Below are 23199 nucleotides of genomic sequence, written 5' to 3' on the forward strand. Positions count from 1 at the left end.
GATTATAGGAATTTGCCAGAATTTGCTTGAGGCATCCGCTTGGAGAATAATATAGCTCCTTTCACTTTGGGGAGGAAGTCATCCAGTGTTGGGAGGATATATTTTTCTCTCACAACCACTTCATTACCTCTTAATATCCAGACAGATTTGTATTTTTCCATTTTTGTTTACAACTCGTACCATTTGGGCACACCTTGCTGTTGGCTCAGAGATTTTCTTGATTATGCCAATCTGCTCCACTCTTTTTAACTCAGTTTCCACTTTATGAAATAAAAGGATGGGAATCCTGCAAGGTGTATGTACACTATATGATTCAGCATTGTCTCTTTTCTAAAGTTCAATATCACCAAACATTCCATTTAATTCTTCCACCCTTCTCACCAGGTCCATTCACTACAACTCAGAAGGTTGTTGGTCTGCAAGCCTTTGAACACATACTCTCTGAATGCATAGATTTTGTCTTTATAAGTTGTTTCTGTGGAGAACTGGCCGACGCATTTCAGAGTACTTCCAGGGCTAGTCACAGCTGTTCAGGTAACTTCAGATGTGGGAGGGAGTGAAGATTATTGTAAGTTCCTTCTGAGATGACTGTGACATCTGCTCCTGAGTCAATTTTAAAGTCAATAGTCTTTCATGAATATTCAGTTTCACTCTCCAGGCAGGATCTGTGTCATCACATGTGACAGATCCCAGAAACAATGGCTCTTGATTGTCTACAATATTAGTCAATTCCCTGATTACTTAGCTTCAGAATCTCCATATTTTGTGCATTTATTACAGCTTACACCTTTGGCTGGACATGCATCATCTTTTGAACTATGATTTTTTCCAACATCTTGTGAATTTAGGCTGAAAGGTTTTGGTGTTTGACCAAAATTTCCACCATCATTGCTCAACAGATTGTTATGTTCAGTGGAATTCCCAGCCTTCCTACCGTCCACATACAAATCTGTCTGACTCAGCCTAGAAAGCCCTCAGGCCAATTTACCCAAGCCAGGGGCATTGGTCCAAATCCAAGTCCCATGTGATGTGGAGCCAAACCCAGCTATTTTGCAGTGTGGATACAGCTCAAGCCCAGGTCACCAGACTTGTGTCCCTTGGAGAACACTGCAAGCTGCTGGGTGCCCAGTACTTCTGAAAGTCTGGCCACTTCAGTGAGGTTCCTAAATAGGAGCTGGGCTTTTTTGAGACTCTCTCTTTGTGGTCAATACTATCACTTGGCACTAAAAAACCCACAAAGAATTATCAGACCCCATTGCTTTTACCAAAAGCTAATTGCAAAATAGTTATAGTAGAAGGAATTAACAGTGTGTGTTTCCCATTATGTAAAAAACCATATTGAATAATATTATTATTTTGTTTTTGCTGGATCACTGAGGCACAGAACAAATTATGCTGGCTTCAAAGAAAGAGAAACATTAGAATTTTTTGGTTACCTTACAATCTTACAAGTCAACTTACATGAAAGACATTCAGGGCTTGAGCCAACTCTCATTGAATTTGGAGGCAATCTTTCCATTTACTATAATAGGAGATGGATCAGGCCTTTAATGCAGTTCAGCACATATTCACTGAGAAAAATACCACCTAGCAAAACTGAGAGTGATTTGTAAGAAGTTATAGCAGAACCTCACTAACTCACTGACTGACACCAGTGTGATTCACTGAATTTTGTGAATTAGTGAGTGAAAAAACACATTACCATTTTTTATTATGGTATCTTAAGGTGTAATTTAAACTGTGATATTTTCTAGTATACAAATAGATGCGCTATATAATATTTTATAAAAGTAATGAAGTCATGGTAACGAAACCTATAGCACTCTACAGTACTATTGAATCTTTGCGGCTTTATAGGTCAAGATTGCTGGGTTAGCGTGAATGAATTATAGTTTATGGGTTAGTTAAGTGTGAATGGCAAAGATCTACTATATGTGGTTTTTAATAATATTTAGCACATCTAGTGCTTTTCATTCATAGCTCTGAGATCCAGACCATGTGTATGTATATGATCACTGCGGACTATGTGGCTCTGGGAAGAAGGATAAAGGAGTTGGAGGCGCAAGTGGTGTTCTCGTCCATCCTCCCCGTGGAAGGAAAAGGCCTGGGTAGGGACCGTCGAATCGTGGAGGTCAACGAATGGCTACGCAGGTGGTGTCGGAGAGAAGGCTTTGGATTCTTTGACCATGGGATGGTGTTCCATGAAGGAGGAGTGCTGGGCAGAGACGGGCTCCATCTTACGAAGAGAGGGAAGAACATCTTTGCTAGCAGGCTGGCTAACCTAGTGAGGAGGGCTTTAAACTAGGTTCACCGGGGGAAGGAGACCAAAGCCCTGAGGTAAGTGGGAAAGCGGGATACCGGGAGGAAGCACAGGCAGGAAGGTCTGTGAGGGGAGGGCTCCTGCCTCATACTGGGAATGAGGGGCGATCAACAGGTTATCTCAAGTGCTTATATACAAATGCACAAAGCCTTGGAAACAAGCAGGGAGAACTGGAGGTCCTGGTGATGTCAAGGAATTATGACGTGATTGGAATAACAGAGACTTGGTGGGATAACTCACATGACTGGAGTACAGTCATGGATGGTTATAAACTGTTCAGGAAGGACAGGCAGGGCAGAAAAGGTGGGGGAGTAGCACTGTATGTAAGGGAGCAGTATGACTGCTCAGAGCTCCGGTACGAAACTGTGGAAAAACCTGAGTGTCTCTGGATTAAGTTTAGAAGTGTGTGCAACAAGAGTGATGTCATGGTGGGAGTCTGCTATAGACCACCGGACCAGGGGGATGAGGTGGATGAGGCTTTCTTCCGGCAACTCACGGAAGCTACTAGATCGCATGCCCTGATTCTCATGGGTGACTTTAATTTTCCTGATATCTGCTGGGAGAGCAATACAGCGGTGCATAGACAATCCAGGAAGTTTTTGGAAAGCGTAGGGGACAATTTCCTGGTGCAAGTGCTAGGGGAGCCAACTAGGGGGAGCGCTTTTCTTGACCTGCTGCTCACAAACCGGGTAGAATTAGTGGGGGAAGCAAAAGTGGATGGGAATCTGGGAGGCAGTGACCATGAGTTGGTTGAGTTCAGGATCCTGACGCAGGGAAGAAAGGTAAGCAGCAGGATACGGACCCTGGACTTCAGGAAAGCAGACTTTGACTCCCTCAGGGAACAGATGGCCAGGATCCCCTGGGGGACTAACATGAAAGGGAAGGGAGTCCAGGAGAGCTGGCTGTATTTCAAGGAATCCCTGTTGAGGTTACAGGGACAAACCATCCCGATGAGTCGAAAGAATAGTAAATATGGCAGGCGACCAGCTTGGCTTAATGGTGAAATCCTAGCGGATCTTAAACATAAAAAAGAAGCTTACAAGAAGTGGAAGGTTGGACATATGACCAGGGAAGAGTATAAAAATATTGCTCGGGCATGTAGGAAAGATATCAGGAGGGCCAAATCGCACCTGGAGCTGCAGCTAGCAAGAGATGTCAAGAGTAACAAGAAGGGTTTCTTCAGGTATGTTGGCAACAAGAAGAAAGCCAAGGAAAGTGTGGGCCCCTTACTGAATGAGGGAGGCAAGCTAGTGACAGAGGATGTGGAAAAAGCTAATGTACTCAATGCTTTTTTTGCCTCTGTTTTCACTAACAAGGTCAGCTCCCAGACTGCTGTGCTGGGCAACACAAAATGGGGAAGAGATGGCCAGCCCTCTGTAGAGATAGAGGTGGTTAGGGACTATTTAGAAAAGCTGGACGTGCACAAGTCCATGGGGCCGGACGAATTGCATCCGAGAGTGCTGAAGGAATTGGCGGCTGTGATTGCAGAGCCCTTGGCCATTATCTTTGAAAACTCGTGGCGAACGGGGGAAGTCCCGGATGACTGGAAAAAGGCTAATGTAGTGCCCATCTTTAAAAAAGGGAAGAAGGAGGATCCTGGGAACTACAGGCCGGTCAGCCTCACCTCAGTCCCTGGAAAAATCATGGAGCAGGTCCTCAAAGAATCAATCCTGAAGCACTTAGAGGAGAGGAAAGTGATCAGGAACAGTCAGCATGGATTCACCAAGGGAAGGTCATGCCTGACTAATCTAATCGCCTTTTATGATGAGATTACTGGTTCTGTGGATGAAGGGAAAGCAGTGGATGTATTGTTTCTTGACTTTAGCAAAGCTTTTGACACGGTCTCCCACAGCATTCTTGTCAGCAAGTTAAGGAAGTATGGGCTGGATGAATGCACTATAAGGTGGGTAGAAAGCTGGCTAGATTGTCGGGCTCAACGGGTAGTGATCAATGGCTCCATGTCTAGTTGGCAGCCGGTGTCAAGTGGAGTGCCCCAGGGGTCGGTCCTGGGGCCCGTTTTGTTCAATATCTTCATAAATGATCTGGAGGATGGTGTGGATTGCACTCTCAGCAAATTTGCGGATGATACTAAACTGGGAGGAGTGGTAGATACGCTGGAGGGGAGGGATAGGATACAGAAGGACCTAGACAAATTGGAGGATTGGGCCAAAAGAAATCTAATGAGGTTCAATAAGGATAAATGCAGGGTCCTGCACTTAGGATGGAAGAATCCAATGCACCGCTACAGACTAGGGACCGAATGGCTCGGCAGCAGTTCTGCGGAAAAGGACCTAGGGGTGACAGTGGACGAGAAGCTGGATATGAGTCAGCAGTGTGCCCTTGTTGCCAAGAAGGCCAATGGCATTTTGGGTTGTATAAGTAGGGGCATAGCGAGCAGATTGAGGGACGTGATCGTTCCCCTCTATTCGACACTGGTGAGGCCTCATCTGGAGTACTGTGTCCAGTTTTGGGCCCCACACTACAGGAAGGATGTGGATAAATTGGAAAGAGTACAACGAAGGGCAACGAAAATGATTAGGGGTCTAGAGCACATGACTTATGAGGAGAGGCTGAGGGAGCTGGGATTGTTTAGTCTGCAGAAGAGAAGAATGAGGGGGGATTTGATAGCTGCTTTCAACTACCTGAAAGGGGGTTTCAAAGAGGATGGCTCTAGACTGTTCTCAATGGTAGCAGATGACAGAACGAGGAGTAATGGTCTCAAGTTGCAATGGGGGAGGTTTAGATTGGATATTAGGAAAAACTTTTTCACTAAGAGGGTGGTGAAACACTGGAATGCGTTACCTAGGGAGGTGGTAGAATCTCCTTCCTTAGAGGTTTTTAAGGTCAGGCTTGACAAAGCCCTAGCTGGGATGATTTAACTGGGACTTGGTCCTGCTTTGAGCAGGGGGTTGGACTAGATGACCTTCTGGGGTCCCTTCCAACCCTGATATTCTATGATTCTGATATTCTATGATATACACATATGTATGAATGCAAGTGTGTGTAAACTTCCAAAAAGCTATTTAAGGTTGCAAAGCCAAGCACTCAAGTTGAGAAATGCCAGAATTAAGGTTGTGTGTGCTACCTTAAGTCCCATCTACCCCTCTTGTGCATATGCATTGATATAATCTTTAATTACTTGATCCCATACTAGTTTTTCCACAGTGCCCCTGCCTCATTGAGTGCACAGGGTGGTTTGTGCTAACTGAATAAGTAGTTTGTCAGTATTTTTCTTTTTTTATTCTCATGTGAGAACCAAAGGTAAGTTGAGGGGGAGCTCCTTGGGGGACTGGCTGATATCCATCCAGATTCTAAATATTTCTGGCCCATGTTGCTTATTGGAAAAAAATATGACTCAGTATCCTTTTTGTAAATTTTATGAAAGTTAAATACATCAAAATAAAATATATGACTAAATTTAAATATTATGGGGTCCTGTGAGCATATAACTAAAGACTGTCTCATAATGCGTATGGACAAGGAGGCTGAATAAAGGTTGCACCAGTGACTTTAATTCAGGCATTTCCTAACTTCTGGGTGCTTGTCTGGGTAGTCTTAATGTAATATATACAAAGATGTAAAAAGATGTAAATGTATCTAAGACCAAAGATTTAATTCACTCAATGGCCATTTTCAGAGATGTAAATGAGAGGTGGTTGGTGAATTGGCAACAGGCTGAACAGTTGACATAATCTTCCCCCCAGTTATTAGGTTAACTAGTATTCTAAATTCCTTGCAGCAGCTGCTCACACTACATTTTTGTGACCTACTGTATGTGAACTATAGTATCTACGTTTACTGTTTTATCTGAGTGAAATTATCCGTTGCTTATAGAAGCATAGACATTGGGTCAATGGCATTTAACTGCAAAAAATATACACCTAATGCAAGTTGCTTTTATTTAACACTGCCCACAAGATGAATCTTTGCACATTTTTATTTGCATGACAGCCTTGGCTGAAGAAAGTCTCTAACACTTAAAGGTTAAGGTGCCAAATGATTTATGACATTATTTTTCAATTAGCCTTTTCATGGCATTAGTTATATCTTAGAACAGTTAACGTCAAATATTCCGTGCTTATTCAGTCAGTGGCATTTCACTACTTTGCATTAAATATGTGTACAGAGTATAATCCATGGGTACTCAGATGCTTTCAATATAGGCCTGAAGGACACTTTTTATTTTCTTGACAACCTATATACGGAAAATCAAAATATTTTTTCCTCATCTTCCCCCCCACCCCTTATACATACTTCAGTATTATTCCTGTAGGCCCACATCCTAGCACCCTTATAATAACACATCACAGAAGCTACCACAAATACCAACATGTACGTCTAGCTAAAATCATGTGCTGTACATACAACAAACATTTAACAGCAGGCTATGGCCCTGGATTATCCTCAACATTTTTTAAAAAGAAAACAACTGTTTTGCTCATACCTTGTTTTTCTTGTCTATATTGCCTGCAGCACACTAATAAATCTTTTAAATATCTGTAAACATGTCTGTCCCTGTTGTCTTATTTAACTGCTTAGAGAGAGGAAAATGTAGTTGTTTTGTTGAGAATTTTTTAAAAACAGTATATGTATGTGTGTGTGTGTGTGTCTATGTATCAACTTACATATAGAGAAATTCTGTGCACCCACAAATTAAAACAAGATCTATACAGAATGGGTCTGTCACCATCTCCTGGTGTGGTCTTTCAAGGGGTCTCTGCTTCTCCTGACTGGTCGTCCTTTGTTTGTTTTCAGCCAGGGCAGGTCCTACGCCCTCACTTCCAATTGGGTTTATCAATTTTAGTATTTGCAGTCGGCTTCAGTTGCCTGGCTGTTTTCTTGGAGGCAGCTTGGTGCAACCTGTCACTTCTTTGCTTCCTTCTCTGTACTCTCCCCTTTATAGCAAGCCTTGTTTTCCATATTCGTTGCAGCTCTGGATGCCTGCCTCCATGATTGGCAGCTCTGGCCATGTGGGGCTGTAAGCAAGTTGCTTGTTTGTAAACAGGAGAGGCCCTCCTCCCCACTCTGCCTCTGCTCAGTATGGGGTTTGTAGACCCTGTTACTAGGTCCCATTCATGTTAATGGGAGTATTGCTATAGACTCAAGGAGTATGGTCAGGTCCAATATATAATGTGGATATTTGTGTTGCTGATTATTCTGAAAGCCATTGGAAAGCTCATTGTACAAGGAGGGTTCAGGTGCAAGTAGATACAGTTCATATGGGTGAAACTGACCCCTGTGCTGACAGCTAGCACAAGGTCTCTGCACATGAATTCATGGCATACTCCTGATGATTGCCTTCTAGACAGGGGTGGTAGTCATCCACCAACAGAGGCAGTAACAAAAGTTTCTTCAACAAAAGCCATGAAGTAGTATCTCACCTTAAGGTCTACACTACCACTTACATTAGCAAAACTTATGTCGCTGAGAGGTGTGAAAAAACACTCTTCTGAGCAACATAAGTTTCACCGGCATAAGTGCTTCTGAGCAACATAAGCTTCACCAGCATAAGTGCTATATCGGTGGGAAAGCTTCTCCACTGAAAGTGCACTGCTTGCTTTCTCAAAGAGTGTATACGGGGTTACCAGCAAAAGTGTTCCAGCTGGGCTCACCTACTGCAATGGAACAAAGAAAGAGAGATGGTTTTGAAAGTAACCAGGTGCCAAATCATTAAATCAACATATTGAATTGCTGGTAGGAAGTAGAGAAAAAGGCTTGTCCAGGGGTTAGGGCACTAGTCTAGGACATTAGAGACTGAATTCAATTCCCTACTTCTCCACAGATTTCTTGTGTGAGGCTGGAGAAGAGAATAATAGACTTGGAGGCTACAGGATCCCCGCCCAAGAGGGTCCTCGGGGAGGGATGAGTAATGGCCCGGCTCTATCCACTGACAACTCTCAGAAAGAAAGAAACCAAGGTATTGGAGAATTACTCCATCAGCCATGCAGATGTCAGAGGCAAGTCAGCAGCAACACCTCACAATCAACAGTGAAACAGCCTCTGATACAGCTAATGAAATGAGCCTGGACACCTGACCTTGGAGTGATGGTGGGGAGATCTACCACCAAGGAAGTGTTGTATTTAATTTAGATGGAATACATGGGCCCAGGAAGTTAATGGTGTTAATATAAACCAGTCACTGTCCAACATTTAACAGTGTCAAACAAGGTTCACAAGTACTCCTTTTCTTTTTGTGGATACAGACTAACATGGCTGCTACTCTGAAACAAGGTTCAGGGTTTGGTATACAGAGACTTCAGCTGGTTACTACTCTGGCAAACACCATTGAAAATCCTTTTATCTGTTGTGATAGGGTGGGGCCAGGTGTCTACAGGAGAGTGATAGAAGGTAGATATATTAGCCCCAAACTAAGCAGGTCCCTTTCCCTGAATAAGATAATGGGCTGTTCCAGAACAATCAGGAAGTTGCTGGAACCAATTAAGGCAGGCTAATTAGAACACCTGAAGCCAGTTTAGAAGCTACTAGACTCAATTAGGAAAGGAAGGCTAATCAGGGGACCTGATTTTAAAAAGGACCTCACTTCAGTTAGTGAGATGCGTTTGAGGAGCTGGGAGCAAGAGGCACGCAAGACAGTGAGAGTGAGAAGGCGTACTGGTGGAGGACTGAGAAGTACAAGCGTTATCAGACATCAGGAAGATGGTCCTGTGGTGAGGATAAAGAAGGTGTTGGGAGGAGGCCATGGGGAAGTAGCCCAGGGAATTGTAGCTGCACGCAGCTGTTGCAGGAGCCACTGTAGACCGATGCAATCCACAGGGCCCTGAGCTGGAACCCGGAGTAGAGCGTGGGCCCGGGTTCCCCTCCATTCCCCCCAACTCCCTATTTGATATGAGGAGTTGACCTGGATTGTGGGTCCTAACAGAGGGGAAGGTCTCTGGCCTGTCCCCCGACCGATTAGGTGGGTCAGCAGAGACTGCGGGGATTGTGCTCCTCCATTTCCCCATGCTGGCCAGTGATGAGGTTAGCTGAGTGAACAGCAGGTTTGTGCCATTAACAAAAGGAGGCAAACTGAGGACTGCCATGAACCTCTGAGGTGAGGAAATCTGCCAGAAAGTGCAGAACCCACCAAGGTAGAGGAGGAACTCTGTCACACTAGTTATGAGAGAAACAGGAAAGAAAGAAAAAAATGGTTAAAGCATTGAAATGTAAAGTAAGGTTTCCATTTAACAATATACCTTGCTCCCTTTCCCTTTAGCTGGAGAGAATTTTTAGAAGGTCCCCACCCCCCAAGTTTGACAGTCTTTTAAATGGTATTAAAGATGGTAGTAAATGTCCTTTGGGGTTGGGGTGGGGAGAAAGAGAAGTTAATTGAGATGGGCTGGACTGTTTTGTTAAAATCCACTCCCATTTCCTAAGAAGACAAAATAAGACGACACACACAAAAAGGGGAGAGAAAAGAACAGCAAAGACAGAAAATGTAGCTTCTTTTTCTGATGGTGAAGCTCACTCCAGTGGTCAATTTTTCCCCCAGAGTCTCTTTTTTAAGGATCCCAAAAGGGAGTGATGTGTCAAATACCCCATTCTCTTATTATTTTGTCCTCTGATTAGGCCTAGTTTCTGAAACACCAATTGTGGGTCCACACCTTTCTTGTTTACCAAGCATGTTCTTCACACAGTAATTGAGTTGTATCAGCAGATCTTTTCGTTTGGACTAATTCGGTTGTTCTGTTACCCTTTCATGCCTTGTGTTACGAACATCTTATGAACTTTCACATACTTTTTACAGCTGAGCTCACAATTAGAGTAAATCTGTAGGCCCAATTATTACAACAGAAGTTAGTGCAATTTCCATGCCATCCCAAGACCTAAAACCAGACTACTGGCAAACTAGGAAATCAGAGAAATTCAAATTAAACTGTTTGACTTCCAACCACCAAACATTGACATTATGCTGAAAGAAAAGTTTCAAGGAGAAGTAGTAATTGGTTAGGTCATTTATTGTCAAACAACAAGGACCTAATGATTGCTTGTCAGAAGGGGCCGACATTTTACTTTCCTCTAGAGAGGCTTGCAGTCATCAGGGGCAAGGCATTTTGCAGGTCATAGCCTATAGCACTCCCTAGTAAAACTCCAACAATGAAGTCAGCCAACCAGATACAGAGGTGGAGTTTAAACCCACTCACAGTCACTTAGACCCCTTGATGTTAGATCTACTTACAATCACTCTTTCCATGTGTAAGGGGATCTGTCAGAGTAACTTAAACACTGAGAAGTACCCCATTTTACCTTCCTCCTAGCTCCTTGGTGTTTAAGTTACACTAACTTAGACAACTGTATTTGATCCTGGAGCAGGTGTCAATAACTTTAAGCATAAGAGGATGTTCTCATCTTAGGCACCATCTCTGAATTAATTTAGCCCAGGAAGTTCACTCTCCTGTTCAGACGACTCTGCTCCCAATAAAAGCCGCCAAAATGGTCTGGATCTAGCTAATGTTATTTACAAAATAGTAAAAAGAAAAGGAGTACTTGTGGCACCTTAGAGACTAACAAATTTATTAGAGCATAAGCTTTCGTGAGCTACAGCTCACTTCATCGGATGCATTTGGTGGAAAAATTTTTCCACCAAATGCATCCGATGAAGTGAGCTGTAGCTCACGAAAGCTTATGCTCTAATAAATTTGTTAGTCTCTAAGGTGCCACAAGTACTCCTTTTCTTTTTGCGAATACAGACTAACACGGCTGCTACTCTGAAACTTACAAAATAGTGTAGGTGGCAAATTTAACAAAGGGATAAGTATTTGAATGTGATCCTGAAAGGAGGTATTTTGGGCTTACTGCTTTGTTCAGGTTTCAGAGTAGCAGCCGTGTTAGTCTATATTCGCAAAAAGAAAAGGAGTACTTGTGGCACCTTAGAGACTAACAAATTTATTTGAGCATAAGCTTTCATGAGCTACAGCTCACTTCATCGGATGCAAATTTGTTAGTCTCTAAGATGCCACAAGTACTCCTTTTCTTTTTGCTTTGTTCAGAATACCAGAACAGTCCTTCTGGGTGTTATCATCGAGGAGAAATAACTCTTGTTGCCTCTACCACAGCTACAAATGAGATCTTAGGGAATTCAGGAGGGAATTTGAAGCCTGATACAAGGGATGCTTATATAAGGTAAGTTCTATTATGTTTTTTTGTTTTTGTTTGTTTGTTTTAGAAACAAACGTAGACAATACTTCGGTTAATTTAGCAATTCCATTTAAAGGAACACTGTCAACTTGAAATATAGTCACGTAACAGAAATTTTTTTTTTAAAAATTATTGCTCCTGCCATTGATTCCCCCCCCTCCCAATTTTTGTGGTTTTACAATTAAATTTTATTTTTTACAAATCTTTTTCTATCCCCTGTTGCTGTGTGAAAGACACAAACAACTGGGGAAAGTGACTAATTCACTATTCAAGAGAAAAAAAATGAACCCATATATACACAAAGGGTTGCCAAATGCATACTAGATTAGGTGTGAATTTTAAGATGACTGTGTCCCTTTAATATACCTCACTACAACTTTGAAAGCTGCCTTCTTTGGCATGCATTGAAATTCAAAGCTGAATTACCCGAGTCCTAAAATATGTCATGAAACTGTCAAGGTGGCAGATTCCTATCTGATTATTTATTCTTTTATTATACTTAAGACATTTACTATTTTTAGTGATTTACTCTTCTTTGTAATTAGATGTAGTTATTAGGATGTATTTTATGTTATATTATGCTGCGATTTTCATTTAATACACTCCAGAGTGCTTCTTCATTGCCAAAAAATATTGCTATGGATTATGCTAACATTGTTCAAAATAAAAATGTATTTAAAAGTAAATATTTCTAGCCCTCCAGGCACCATGAATGCTTCAAAGGAAAATTAGGAAAGTTCTACCCCTTCAAGTTGTTAACACTGTAAATGGACATACTGGCTTGTGCAGGCTTTGGGCAGACAGACTGCAACAACAGCAATAAGACAGATGTGAGCTTTCCCATTCTTTTTAATGGAATCCTACCTGGTGGAAGCCAAGATCTGGATATCCGCTTGGGACCTGGGATCAGAATTGAGGTTTTGTTGAAGTCCTGCAGGGGCAGCACATTCAACTCCTTGGGAAAAAGAGCATTTTGTGTTGCTCTCTGGCCAATGCAAGAAGCAACACTGACAGACTTGAAATGGATTTGGGTTCAGGCTGCTTGGTTGAAGGAAGAGTCATCCTAACATGGGACCTTCTGAGGGTGATGGCAGGAGAGGTCAAGAAGAGGGACAGGGAAGAAGTCTGTCAAAAAAGAAAATATAAATTCAAACCTTTTGTGGTCTTCTAATGCCATCTTAACTGACACCACCAATTCAGTACTAAATACCATGCCCGATACATCCATCTTCTATACTTCTCCAGCGTGTCTAGATACATCTGGCAGGATGTCCTAATGCATCCCTATTATTGGAAATGATGTTATTGAGCAGAATTCTGTCAGAACTCAAGAACCTTCTGATTAGGGCTGTCAAGCAATTAAAAAAGTAATTGCGCAATTTTAAAAAAGTAATCGCACGATTAATCATGCTGTTAAACAATGATAGAATACCATTTATTTAAATATTTTTGGATGTTTCTACATTTTTCAAACATAATTATTACAATTACAACACAATACAAAGTGTACAGTGCTCACTTTATATTTTTTATTACAAATATTTGCACTGTAAAACACAATAGTTTTTTTCAATTCACTGTATACAAATACTGTAGTGCAATCTCTTTATCATAAAAGTTGAACTTACAAATGTAGAATTATGTACAAAAAAACCCTGCATTCAAAAATAAAACAATGTAAAACTTTAGTGCCTACAAGTCCAATCAGTCCTACTTCTTGTTCAGTCAATCGCTCAGACAAACAAGTTTGTTTATATTTGCAAAAGATAATGCCTGCTTCTTGTTTACAATATCACCTGAAAGTGAGAACAGGCGTTTGCATGACACTGTTGTAGCCGGTGTTGCAAGATATTTACATGCTAGATGGGCTAAAGATTCATATGTCCCTTCATGCTTCAACCACCATTCCAGAGGATGTGTCCATGCTGATGACAGGTTTTGCTCGATAACAATCTAAAACGGTGCGGATCAACGCATGTTCATTTTCTTCATCTGAGTCAGATGCCACCAGCAGAAGGTTGATTTTCTTTTATGGTGGTTTGGGTTCTGTAGTTTCTGCATCAGTGTTTCTCTTTTAAGACTTCTGAAAGCATATGCCAAACCTTGTCCCTCTCAGATTTTGGAAGGCAATTCAGCTTCTTAAATCTTGGGTCGAGTGCTGTAGCTATTTTTAGAAATTTCACATTGGTATCTTCTTTACGTTTTGTCAGATTTACAGTGAAAGTGTTCTTAAAATGAACAACATGTACTAGGTCATCATCCGAGACTGCTATAACATGGAATCTATGGCCGAGTGCAGGTAAAACAGCAGGAGACCTACAATTCTCCCCCCAGGAGTTCAGTCACAAATTTAATTAATGCATTATTTTTTTTTAATGAGCATCATCAGCATGGAGGCATGTCCTCTGGAACAATGGCCAAAGCATGAAGAGGCATATGAATCTTTAGTGTGTCTGGCACATAAATATCTTGCAACGCCGGCTACAACAGTGCCATGCGAACACCTGTTCTCACTTTCAGGTGACATTGTAATTAAGAAGTGGGCAGCATTATCTCCCATAAATGTAACCAGACTTGTTTCTCGTAGCGATTGGCTGAACAAGGAGTAGGACTGAGTGGACTTGTAGGCTCTAAAGTTTTACATTGTTTTGTTTTTGAGTGCAGTTATGTAACAAAAAAAAAATCTACATTTGTAAGTTGCACTTTCACAACAAAGATTGCACTACAGTTCTTGTATGAGAGAAATTGAAAAATACTATTTCTTTTATTTATCATTTTTACAGTGCAAATATTTGTAATAAAACAATATAAAGTGAGCACTGTACACTTTGTTTTCTGTGTTTAATTTAAATCAATATATTTGAAAATGTAGAAAAAAATCCAAAAATATATTTCATAAATTTCAACTGGATTGAAATTCTATTGTTTAACAGGGCAATTGATTTTTTTTTAATCGTGATTAATTTTTTTGAGTTAATTGCATGAGTTAACTGAGATTAATTGACAGCCCTACTCTGAGCAGCAGCCAAAGGTTGAAACACAAGGCTAAAATAGTTAGGTGCAGTTTTGGTTTGAGGCCTGGAGGGCTCATTAATAAAACGGCTCTTAGCTCATTGGTCCAATAGCAGAGCTTGGAAAATGTTTCTAGTTCCGAGAGCATTTTTACTAGTATGCCATTAAGCACTTTTGCAACAGTCTTTCCTACACAATTCTAGCAGCAGGCATTTCACAGACCACTTGAGTTGGAGATTAATACTTTATGACATTTGAAAGCTGGAATTCCATATCATTCAGATTGTATAAAGCATTCATTTCTGTCCCTTGAGCTTATCTGACCTTAAAACTGTGTCTGGCCTACCCTGGTCCCTTCAGTCTATCGGGGCTTGTTTGTTTGTTGATTGGTCCAAGCCCAAAAATAGCAGTGTAACTTTCAATCCCCCCAAACTACCTACAGGTTGCCTATTTGCCAGCTCAGTGGATTTAAGCAGCAAAAAATGCCTGAACTGCCATTTCTAAGGTTTTATCTAGGTTAATGGGTGTATTAGCAGATGTGGAACACAGCCAGACTGAATCCAATTAACACATCTTACAGGGTATAAATTTTTCCGCAAAGAAAAAAGAAACACTTTCAATTTACTTTTTTCCTCAGTCCCAGCCATTGCAATACAATTATGCAACATGGGCTGGCATAACGGGCTCCTAAAGGATCATCACAATTTAAAGCGATCCTCTAGCAATTTAAAGGGATCCTCTAGTACGGCAGTGGTAGCAGCTTTTCTACAGCACTCCTTCCCTGTGGCAGGCATGGGGGTGCTCCAGGAGCTGCTATGTTTGCTCTGTGCCACCAGAGGATTAGTATTAGGCACGGCTGGGGAAAAGAGATGTGGCCAGGCTTCCTTACACCTTGACAATTCCCAATTGCCATACTTGTTCCTTGGGGCCACTAGCAGCCAGCATAATATATAATCGCTTTAGGCTGCTGACAGTGACATCAAATGACCAGTTTGATACACAGCTGGCCTAGGATTTGTGGAATGCAAAGGCTCCTTTGCCTCTGCAGAGCAGTGCATACCTAGGCCATAGCTGGGGATCTTAGTCTTAACGTTGTTAACTGACCGTACAATATACACACAGTTTTTAAAGTTTTTAAATATACACATAGGGCTGCAGCTTTAACCAGTAAAATAACATACAAGTGTTTAAATGAAGGGCACAGTAGCTTAACATTATTTACAGATCAGGAGTGTTTGAATATTTCAGATTTGTCAATTTGCATTTCTCACCAACTTCCCTGTAAAACAAATTAGGAAGTGGGAGCGCTCAAAGGTGTTAATCTAATGTTCTGCAAAGTTTGCAGATTTCTATTGGCTTTGGTTATATTTACAATTTTTACATACCATTCTGTTCAGTTTAAAGGGACAATATCAATTTACATTTGTCCAGAAAATTAAATTTTGTAGAAGCAAGGCTCTATAAAACTTAAAAAATGCTTTTACATTTTAAAAAAACCTAGTGGAAATATTTTTACACAAGTAAACAAAACCCCAACGTTGCTGCATGAAGAACCTGAGCACCTGAAACTAAAATGAAACTGACTATAAACAAAACTGTAGCTGACTTAACGGATTTTCACTGTCCTAATTGAAATTCAAAAAGTAAGTAAAGGGCATAAATAGTGACAATCAAATTGGAGATATAAAAGATTATTAAATGTGAAATAAGTTGATATTAGTAATGCAGGAAAAAATCTGCTTATTTAAAGCGTATTATTTCTCAGCTGAAAATATTAACATTTTTCTCCATATGTCTGCCAGTGATAGCTGGTATTAAAATCTAAGAATAGGGCCAACTAGAATAGAAAACGCACACAATTCTGCAGGAACTACATAGATTTTGTATAGACTCAATCTCTTGCATAATTGGTAAACTCTTTGGGGTGTCAACTGTCTTTTTATTATGTGTGTATAGCACCTAGCACAATGGACCCCATACTTCTGATTCTCTAGGTACAATTGTTATGGATATAATAATAATTAATACCACCCCTAACCTCAATACTGCTGATTTTGGGGAGAGAATCCATTGCAGATTTCTATTGTTACTGCTCATCATGATAGTTGGAAGTCCAATATTTAATTTAATCTCATGTAGTAGAATGGAAAGTACTATTTGACAACCCATTTCTCTCCTGTGCACCAAACAAGGGAGAGAGGTGGAGTAACAATAGCAGTAGTTTTCAGAGTAGCAGCCGTGTTAGTCTGTATTCGCAAAAAGAAAAGGAGTACTTGTGGCACCTTAGAGACTAACAAATTTATTAGAGCATAAGCTTTCGTGAGCTACAGCTCACTTCATCGGATGCATTTGGTGGAAAAAACAGAGGAGAGATTTATATACACACACACAGAGAACATGAAACAATGGGTTTATCATACACACTGTAAGGAGAGTGATCACTTAAGATAAGCCATCACCAACAGCGGGGGGGGGGAAAGGAGGAAAACCAGTTGGAGAACACTTCAATCTCTCTGGTCACTCGATCACAGACCTAAGAGTGGCTATACTTCAACAAAAAAGCTTCAAAAACAGACTCCAACGAGAGACTGCTGAATTGGAATTAATTTGCAAACTGGATACAATTAACTTAGGCTTGAATAGAGACTGGGAATGGATGAGTCATTACACAAAGTAAAACTATATTTCCCCATGGTATTTCTCCCTCCCACCCCACCCCCCACTGTTCCTCTGATATTCTTGTTAACTGCTGGAATTAGCCTACCTGCTTGTCACCATGAAAGGTTTTCCTCCTTTCCCCCCCCTGCTGTTGGTGATGGCTTATCTTAAGTGATCACTCTCCTTACAGTGTGTATGATAAACCCATTGTTTCATGTTCTCTGTGTGTGTGTATATAAATCTCTCCTCTGTTTTTTCCACCAAATGCATCCGATGAAGTGAGCTGTAGCTCACGAAAGCTTATGCTCTAATAAATTTGTTAGTCTCTAAGGTGCCACAAGTACTCCTTTTCTAATAGCAGTAGTGGCATTCTGGCTACACAAGCAAACCTACAATGCTGGCTCAAGTTCTGCCGTACAGCTGCATGGCTTGAACTGGGTAGGTACAGTAGTAACTTGGTTGCCACTACCACTACTTTCTCCTTGCCTTGGTCATACCTAGGGGCCTACAGGACAATGCCAGTGCAGTTTACTGTAGTGCTAGTACTGTCAAGTGAGTGTACCAGCATCTCCTCAGTCTCACAGAAAACCTGAGCCTTACAGGCCCATTCATGTCCTAATTGTGAGAGGAGAGGCATTTAGAATATGGAGTCTTTTGGGGGGGGGGTTGCTATTCAGTCAACACTGAAATGCTGCTTTTCATGCTGGGATCTAAGAATACATTTTGTTTTTTTTGTGAGAATTGAATGGTTTTATTTGATATAACAGTTTAAGCTTTGGGGTCTTGCGTGCACACCCTGCCACTGCTGAATGGTGTTATGGTGTAAGAGCAGAAGAAGATGAAGCATACCACCAAATGGTGTATCTTTCTTCTGCTCCAACCTGTGCCCCAGTGCCATAAGGAGTTATTCTTTCTCTCTCTATGAGTACATAGAGCTGGTAGACGTCTGCAGGAGGGAGGATGAGAAAGAAAGAACAGGAACATTAAGTCGATGAGTAAAGACAGCAAGCAAGAGTAAAAAATGAAATGGAAGAAAAAGGGCTCTCTATAGCAGAGAGGGGAGAAAAGCTGGAACAGCCATAGTCTAAGCAAAAAACACCACAGCACTGTATTCAAGAGGTTTTAGATGTGTTCTCTGCAAAATTGGACCTTTTGCCTTATTGTACAACATACACCTTTGCACTATGCACATTTTACTATACACTTTACAGTTGTAGGATACTATAGTGAACAGACTAGGGTGGACAGGTATAAGGGTGATTTACTGGATGGAATCAGAACGGCTCAACTGTGTGTCATAGGCACTGCAATACTACCAATTAACAGAGAGTCTCCATTAATGGTCGATGGTCGGAGCAGGTAAATGAAGTTCTATTCCTGCTGATGATTAAATTCTGAATTAACATTAGCACAGTAAACTTTTACATTCCTAGATAGGTACTGAGTAGTTAATTTACTTTTCTTCCAAGTATCTCAAAGCACTTTACAAACACAACTTAATTATCATAGCTTATGTGGCAGATGGGGAATTATTAATTATTATTATTTTGTACTATGTTTCAAGCATCTTTAAAAATCTCCCCCTTTAAAAAATGGAAGACTTCCGTTTATAATGAAAGTCTCAGAGACCTACCTGAACATGAAAAAATGAATGTGCATATACCAGTCTTCCCAGCACTTCCATGATATCAGGCCCCATTTATAAACACAATTAAATGTGTGTAAATTAAATATGCAAATCGGTACATGTGAATGCAAATAACTAGTGGCGCTTCTCACACGTAACTGAAGACGCATTTACTTGATTTGTGCACCAAGCTCAAGCAAGTGTAGGCTCAACTCTAGTTGCATAATTATTTATGGCGTTTTGGCACACATTTTGAAACAAATCCGCCCCATAGTTGTAAATTTCCCCCATTCAATTGGTATTAGTCTGTAACGCAACTTGGGTTATTGTGGAGTGGGTTTTGGTGGGGAAGAGGTGGAAATTTGGTGTAGGGGGTTGCTGTTGGTATGAGCGTGGCTACTAGCTGCCTCTCTTACTCCTAAAAAAGAAAAGGAGGACTTGTGGCACCTTAGAGACTAACACAGTTATTAGAGCATAAGCTTTCGTGAGCTACAGCTCACTGGTGAGCTGTAGCTCACGAAAGCTTATGCTCTAATAACTGTGTTAGTCTCTAAGGTGCCACAAGTCCTCCTTTTCTTTTTGCGAATACAGACTAACACGGCTGCTACTCTGAAACCTCTCTTACTCCTGTCTCCATCTGCAGCTCCCGTTGATGAGAGGGGCTGGTGCGTGCTTGTGCTGTGGATGAGACAGGGAGCCCGGCTGCAACATGGATGCATCTGCTGCTGCTTGCTCTCGATGTGAAAAAGAGCTGCATGGTCGCCCCTGAGGCTGCTGCAGGAGGGACTGCACCCGCGCCCCCGCCTGTCCCCGGGGGCAGTGGTCACGCGGGCGGGGGGTGGGGGGGGCGGAGCAGCAGCCGGAGGGGGCTGGCCCCGGCGCTGCGTGCCGGTGGCTGCGGAGCGGGAGGGAGCCGCGGCAGGAGGAGGAAGATGGTGGAGCTGGAGGTGGGAGCCGCTGAAGTGAACGCTCGTTCCCGCCCGCCCGCCTGCGCTGCAGCGCGCTGCCTGCTGAAGGGGCCTGCGCAGACTCCAGCCGAGGTAAAGAGGCTGCTCCCGGCCGGCTCCCCGGCCCGCTGTGGGAGGGGGATGCTGGGGCTGGGCTGAAGTGGGGGGAAATAAAGGAAGGGGCAGAAATCCGGCTGGCCCCCAATGGATTTGCATTTGGTGCTGAGGGCAGGTGCTGAGCCCGCCTACGGAGGAGGGCTCGCTTAGAAGCCTGGCTGCAGCAGGGCCTGGCGGGCTGCACAGGGGTGTGTGTGTGTGTGGCAGGGGATGTGAGCTAACCTGGGTGCGATAGACAGGGGGATATGGCACGATTCTTCCCCCCCCCCCCCCGGATCTGCTGGCAGCTGAGGATGCTGCGACTGAAAAAATGAGGTGGTGGCAGCCGCCAGCATCAGAAGTGCAGAGTGTTGTGGCAGGCACTTGCTGTGTGCACCAGTGGGAGTGGGGTGGGGGGATGGGAGACAGCAGGTTCTAGGAGTGTGTGTGTGTGAGTGTCAGAGAGAGGAAGTGAGATTTGCATGTCTCCCTAAACTGCAATGAAAGCTACACAGATATATTAATGCCCCAGGGGCCAGGTCTTGCTGCAAACGGTGTCAATAACAGTAGTAATTATAAGTGGGGTTTTTGTGTGTGAGGGGAATGTATTGCTCTATGAACCCTTTTATGTTGGCGTGTGTTGTTACTAGATTACTTTGAAGTGAGCTGTAGCTCACGAAAGCTTATGCTCAAATAAATTTGTTAGTCTCTAAGGTGCTCCAAGTCCTCCTTTTCTTTTGCAAATACAGACTAACAGGGCTGCTACTCTGAAACCTTTCCTTTGATTGAGAGTGTGGGAAAAGGTGGGGTGGGGTGAGGGGGGGGACAGAGGAGGCTGTAGCAACTGAACGGGCAGCACATGGTCCTGGCAGAACGGTGGGTGAAGATGACATCTCCTCCTGCAGAAAGTGCTGCTGGTCTCCTCCTGACTGCTCTGCTTTGAAAGGAGGTTCCAGGAATAGGAGATTGAGCCCATCCCTGGTGCATCCCAGGGTCTAACACATGCCTCTCTAGCTCTCTGTGTTCGAACTGGGATGAGGATGACAAGCTGGTATTGTTGAATACCACTTTTAGGGAGCAGAACCCTCTTGATCTGCTCTTGTCCTAAGAGGTATCTTCATAGATCCTGGTGCAGTCAGGCTGTGGCTTAGTTAAATCACACTCTCAGTCATCGCAGATCTTTATCTTTCTTTCTGGGAAGCTTGGTTTTGCCAGTAGCAATTCACTGAGGTTTGTTTTGCTGTCGTCATGTGGAAATCTGCATTTAGGTAGGATACTGGGGACTTAAGCCTGAGCTTTCAGAAAAATGACCTGCCTTTCCACTTCTTGTGGTTTTATTAGAATGGGGGATTTCAGCTTACTGTAAGGTGCACTACAGATCTTTTGTCATAACTGCCCATGAACTAAAGCAATGGTACAGAAAATGGACTGAAGGTATTGATGTTTGCCTGGATCTGCATATATTAAGGATGAGCTAACAAGGGGGTGTGGGACAAATGAGACGTCATTAAATTGTACCCTCATTGCACATTACTTTATACCAGATGATAACACATACTACCAAAGTATTTTAATACCTCTTTGTTAACATGTTTCATACAATCTCAATTAACATTCTTTTGAAAATATTCCAGTCACAATACTTTAAATTCCACTGCATTGCTGTCAAAATCTGAACTGTGTCCCCCCTATCTTTGCAGCCTGTGGCTGTCTGTCATAGCTCCAGAAACAAATGCACAACATACTGTCATCATCAGTGTTTCAGAAATAAAGGGTAAATCTTTTTATAGATATCCAAAAGTGAGGGTCATTTGTACTTTTCACTTAAATGTGAGAGTCAGTTTAGAAACTCTGGTGTCAGAAATCTGCATATTGTTTCGTATTTCATTAATTTCCAGTGCTTCAGATCGGGCTTTCTCTGCCCAGTCAATCCATAGCACAGCTTTTATTTTTCCTCTTCTACACTTTTTTCATTCTGATTTGGAATTTGTTTCAAATGTCACTGTGTGTAATTATCAAAGATTTAGGGATACATTTTATATAGATGCAATCTTTTAAATGTTGGGTCTGTGTTCTTATGTTAGTTCTGTGGAATTATAATCTAAAAAAGTCATTATTTTTCCCCTTTCTGAAGCTCTTCTTTGCCACTTAACAGCAAGCTATTTTTTTTAAAGTATTGTTACCAACCAAATAGTGTGTGTGTATGTATATGTATGGTGAGAAGTTACATTTCTAGTAGCTGAAATGAAGGAATATGGGAAATTGTACAAATTCAATAAATAAAGCATTTTTCATCCATTTTGAGTTTTTAAAATTCATTTCTAATTAACAAGTATAAAGTATACTGAGAACTTGGTTGAAAGAAAGAAGAGCACCATTGTGTTTACTGGAAAAAAAAGTATGAAGTAAGGAAGCTGTGAGTCTGAATTGATTTGGTAAGTAATGGGTAGGCAAGGCTAGTGGTAAATCCTGTAATTCACTGGCCTGAGTTATTGTACCTTTTTTTTTTTTTTTTTGATTGTAGCTTGCAGCAATACATTTATTTTGCAATAATGTGCTGTCTTCACTTAAAATAAAGTAATGCCTTTCTGACTATTATTCCATCTTCTAGCAGATGCAAAGGCCAGCCCTTTAGAAGGCTGTTAAAGAAAAAATATCCATAGATTGACCCTTTGGTTATACAGTGAAAGAATGCCAGGAGAAGAGGATTTTATTGCAAGGTGCTGGTTAGCTAGGAATGAGAGCTGTTTTGAGAGGGGAGGAGGAGGAGAAGCAGAAATCCTTTTTTAGGCTTCCTTCTTTCTGTTTCATAATTACTTAACTTAAAACCAATTCCATTGTATTCTGTACTTAGTGGCTTCCCCCCAAATATCTAGCTATAATGGGTTTTGTAATTCATGTTTCAGGAGGATGTGGGGGAGATCTGTTTAATGTATTTGTTTTTAAAATTGTCTCAGGATGTATTTTCGCTATAGATTAATAGCTCTGAAGGAGCCATTATGTTCTATGACACTTGATGTAATGTGGTCAGGTTGTGTTTGAAATCGCTAGACTCCCTGGAACCAAAGGTGTGAAATACTGGCATGTTCAGTTCAGTGCTTCATTCTTCTGAGACAGATAAATTGAATTACATGTAGTTCACAGTGAATGCATCTTTAGGATGAAACCTTAAAAATGGTGGTCTTGTGTGCTCTATGTGGATATTAAAGATTCCATAACACTCTCAGCAAGTTTATTCCTAGGTCTCCTTGGCTAAAATATGTGGGGAGCTGATTGAAAACTATGAGAAACCCAGAGTCTGATTTATCTCTACGTGGTGTTAGTTAATTCAGGGCTCTTTGACTTCAATGGGACAAGAAGTAGGCTTTTGATTTCTCTGATGTCGGCTCTAATATATGTCTGTA

The 23199-nt window shown here is 41.8% G+C and overlaps 2 protein-coding genes across 3 annotated transcripts in view; both read left to right on the forward strand.

Moving 5' to 3' along the window:
• The window catches only part of PTAR1 (protein prenyltransferase alpha subunit repeat containing 1), a 74154-nt gene extending 65865 nt beyond the window's left edge, over positions 1-8289 (forward strand). Inside the window, exon 7 of the mRNA XM_038401382.2 lies at positions 8103-8289. Within this exon, the coding sequence (XP_038257310.1) occupies positions 8103-8115 (13 nt within the window). The 3' untranslated portion in view covers positions 8116-8289. The remainder of the gene's footprint in view (positions 1-8102) is intronic.
• An 11369-nt stretch (positions 8290-19658) lies between these two features.
• The window catches only part of APBA1 (amyloid beta precursor protein binding family A member 1), a 141025-nt gene continuing 137484 nt past the window's right edge, over positions 19659-23199 (forward strand). For both annotated transcript variants that reach the window (XM_038403220.2, XM_038403221.2), the window contains exon 1: positions 19659-19792. The gene's annotated coding sequence lies outside the window, so the exon portion shown is untranslated. The remainder of the gene's footprint in view (positions 19793-23199) is intronic.

This window comes from Dermochelys coriacea, chromosome 5, assembly GCF_009764565.3.
Source record: "Dermochelys coriacea isolate rDerCor1 chromosome 5, rDerCor1.pri.v4, whole genome shotgun sequence".
NCBI lineage: Eukaryota > Metazoa > Chordata > Testudines > Dermochelyidae > Dermochelys > Dermochelys coriacea.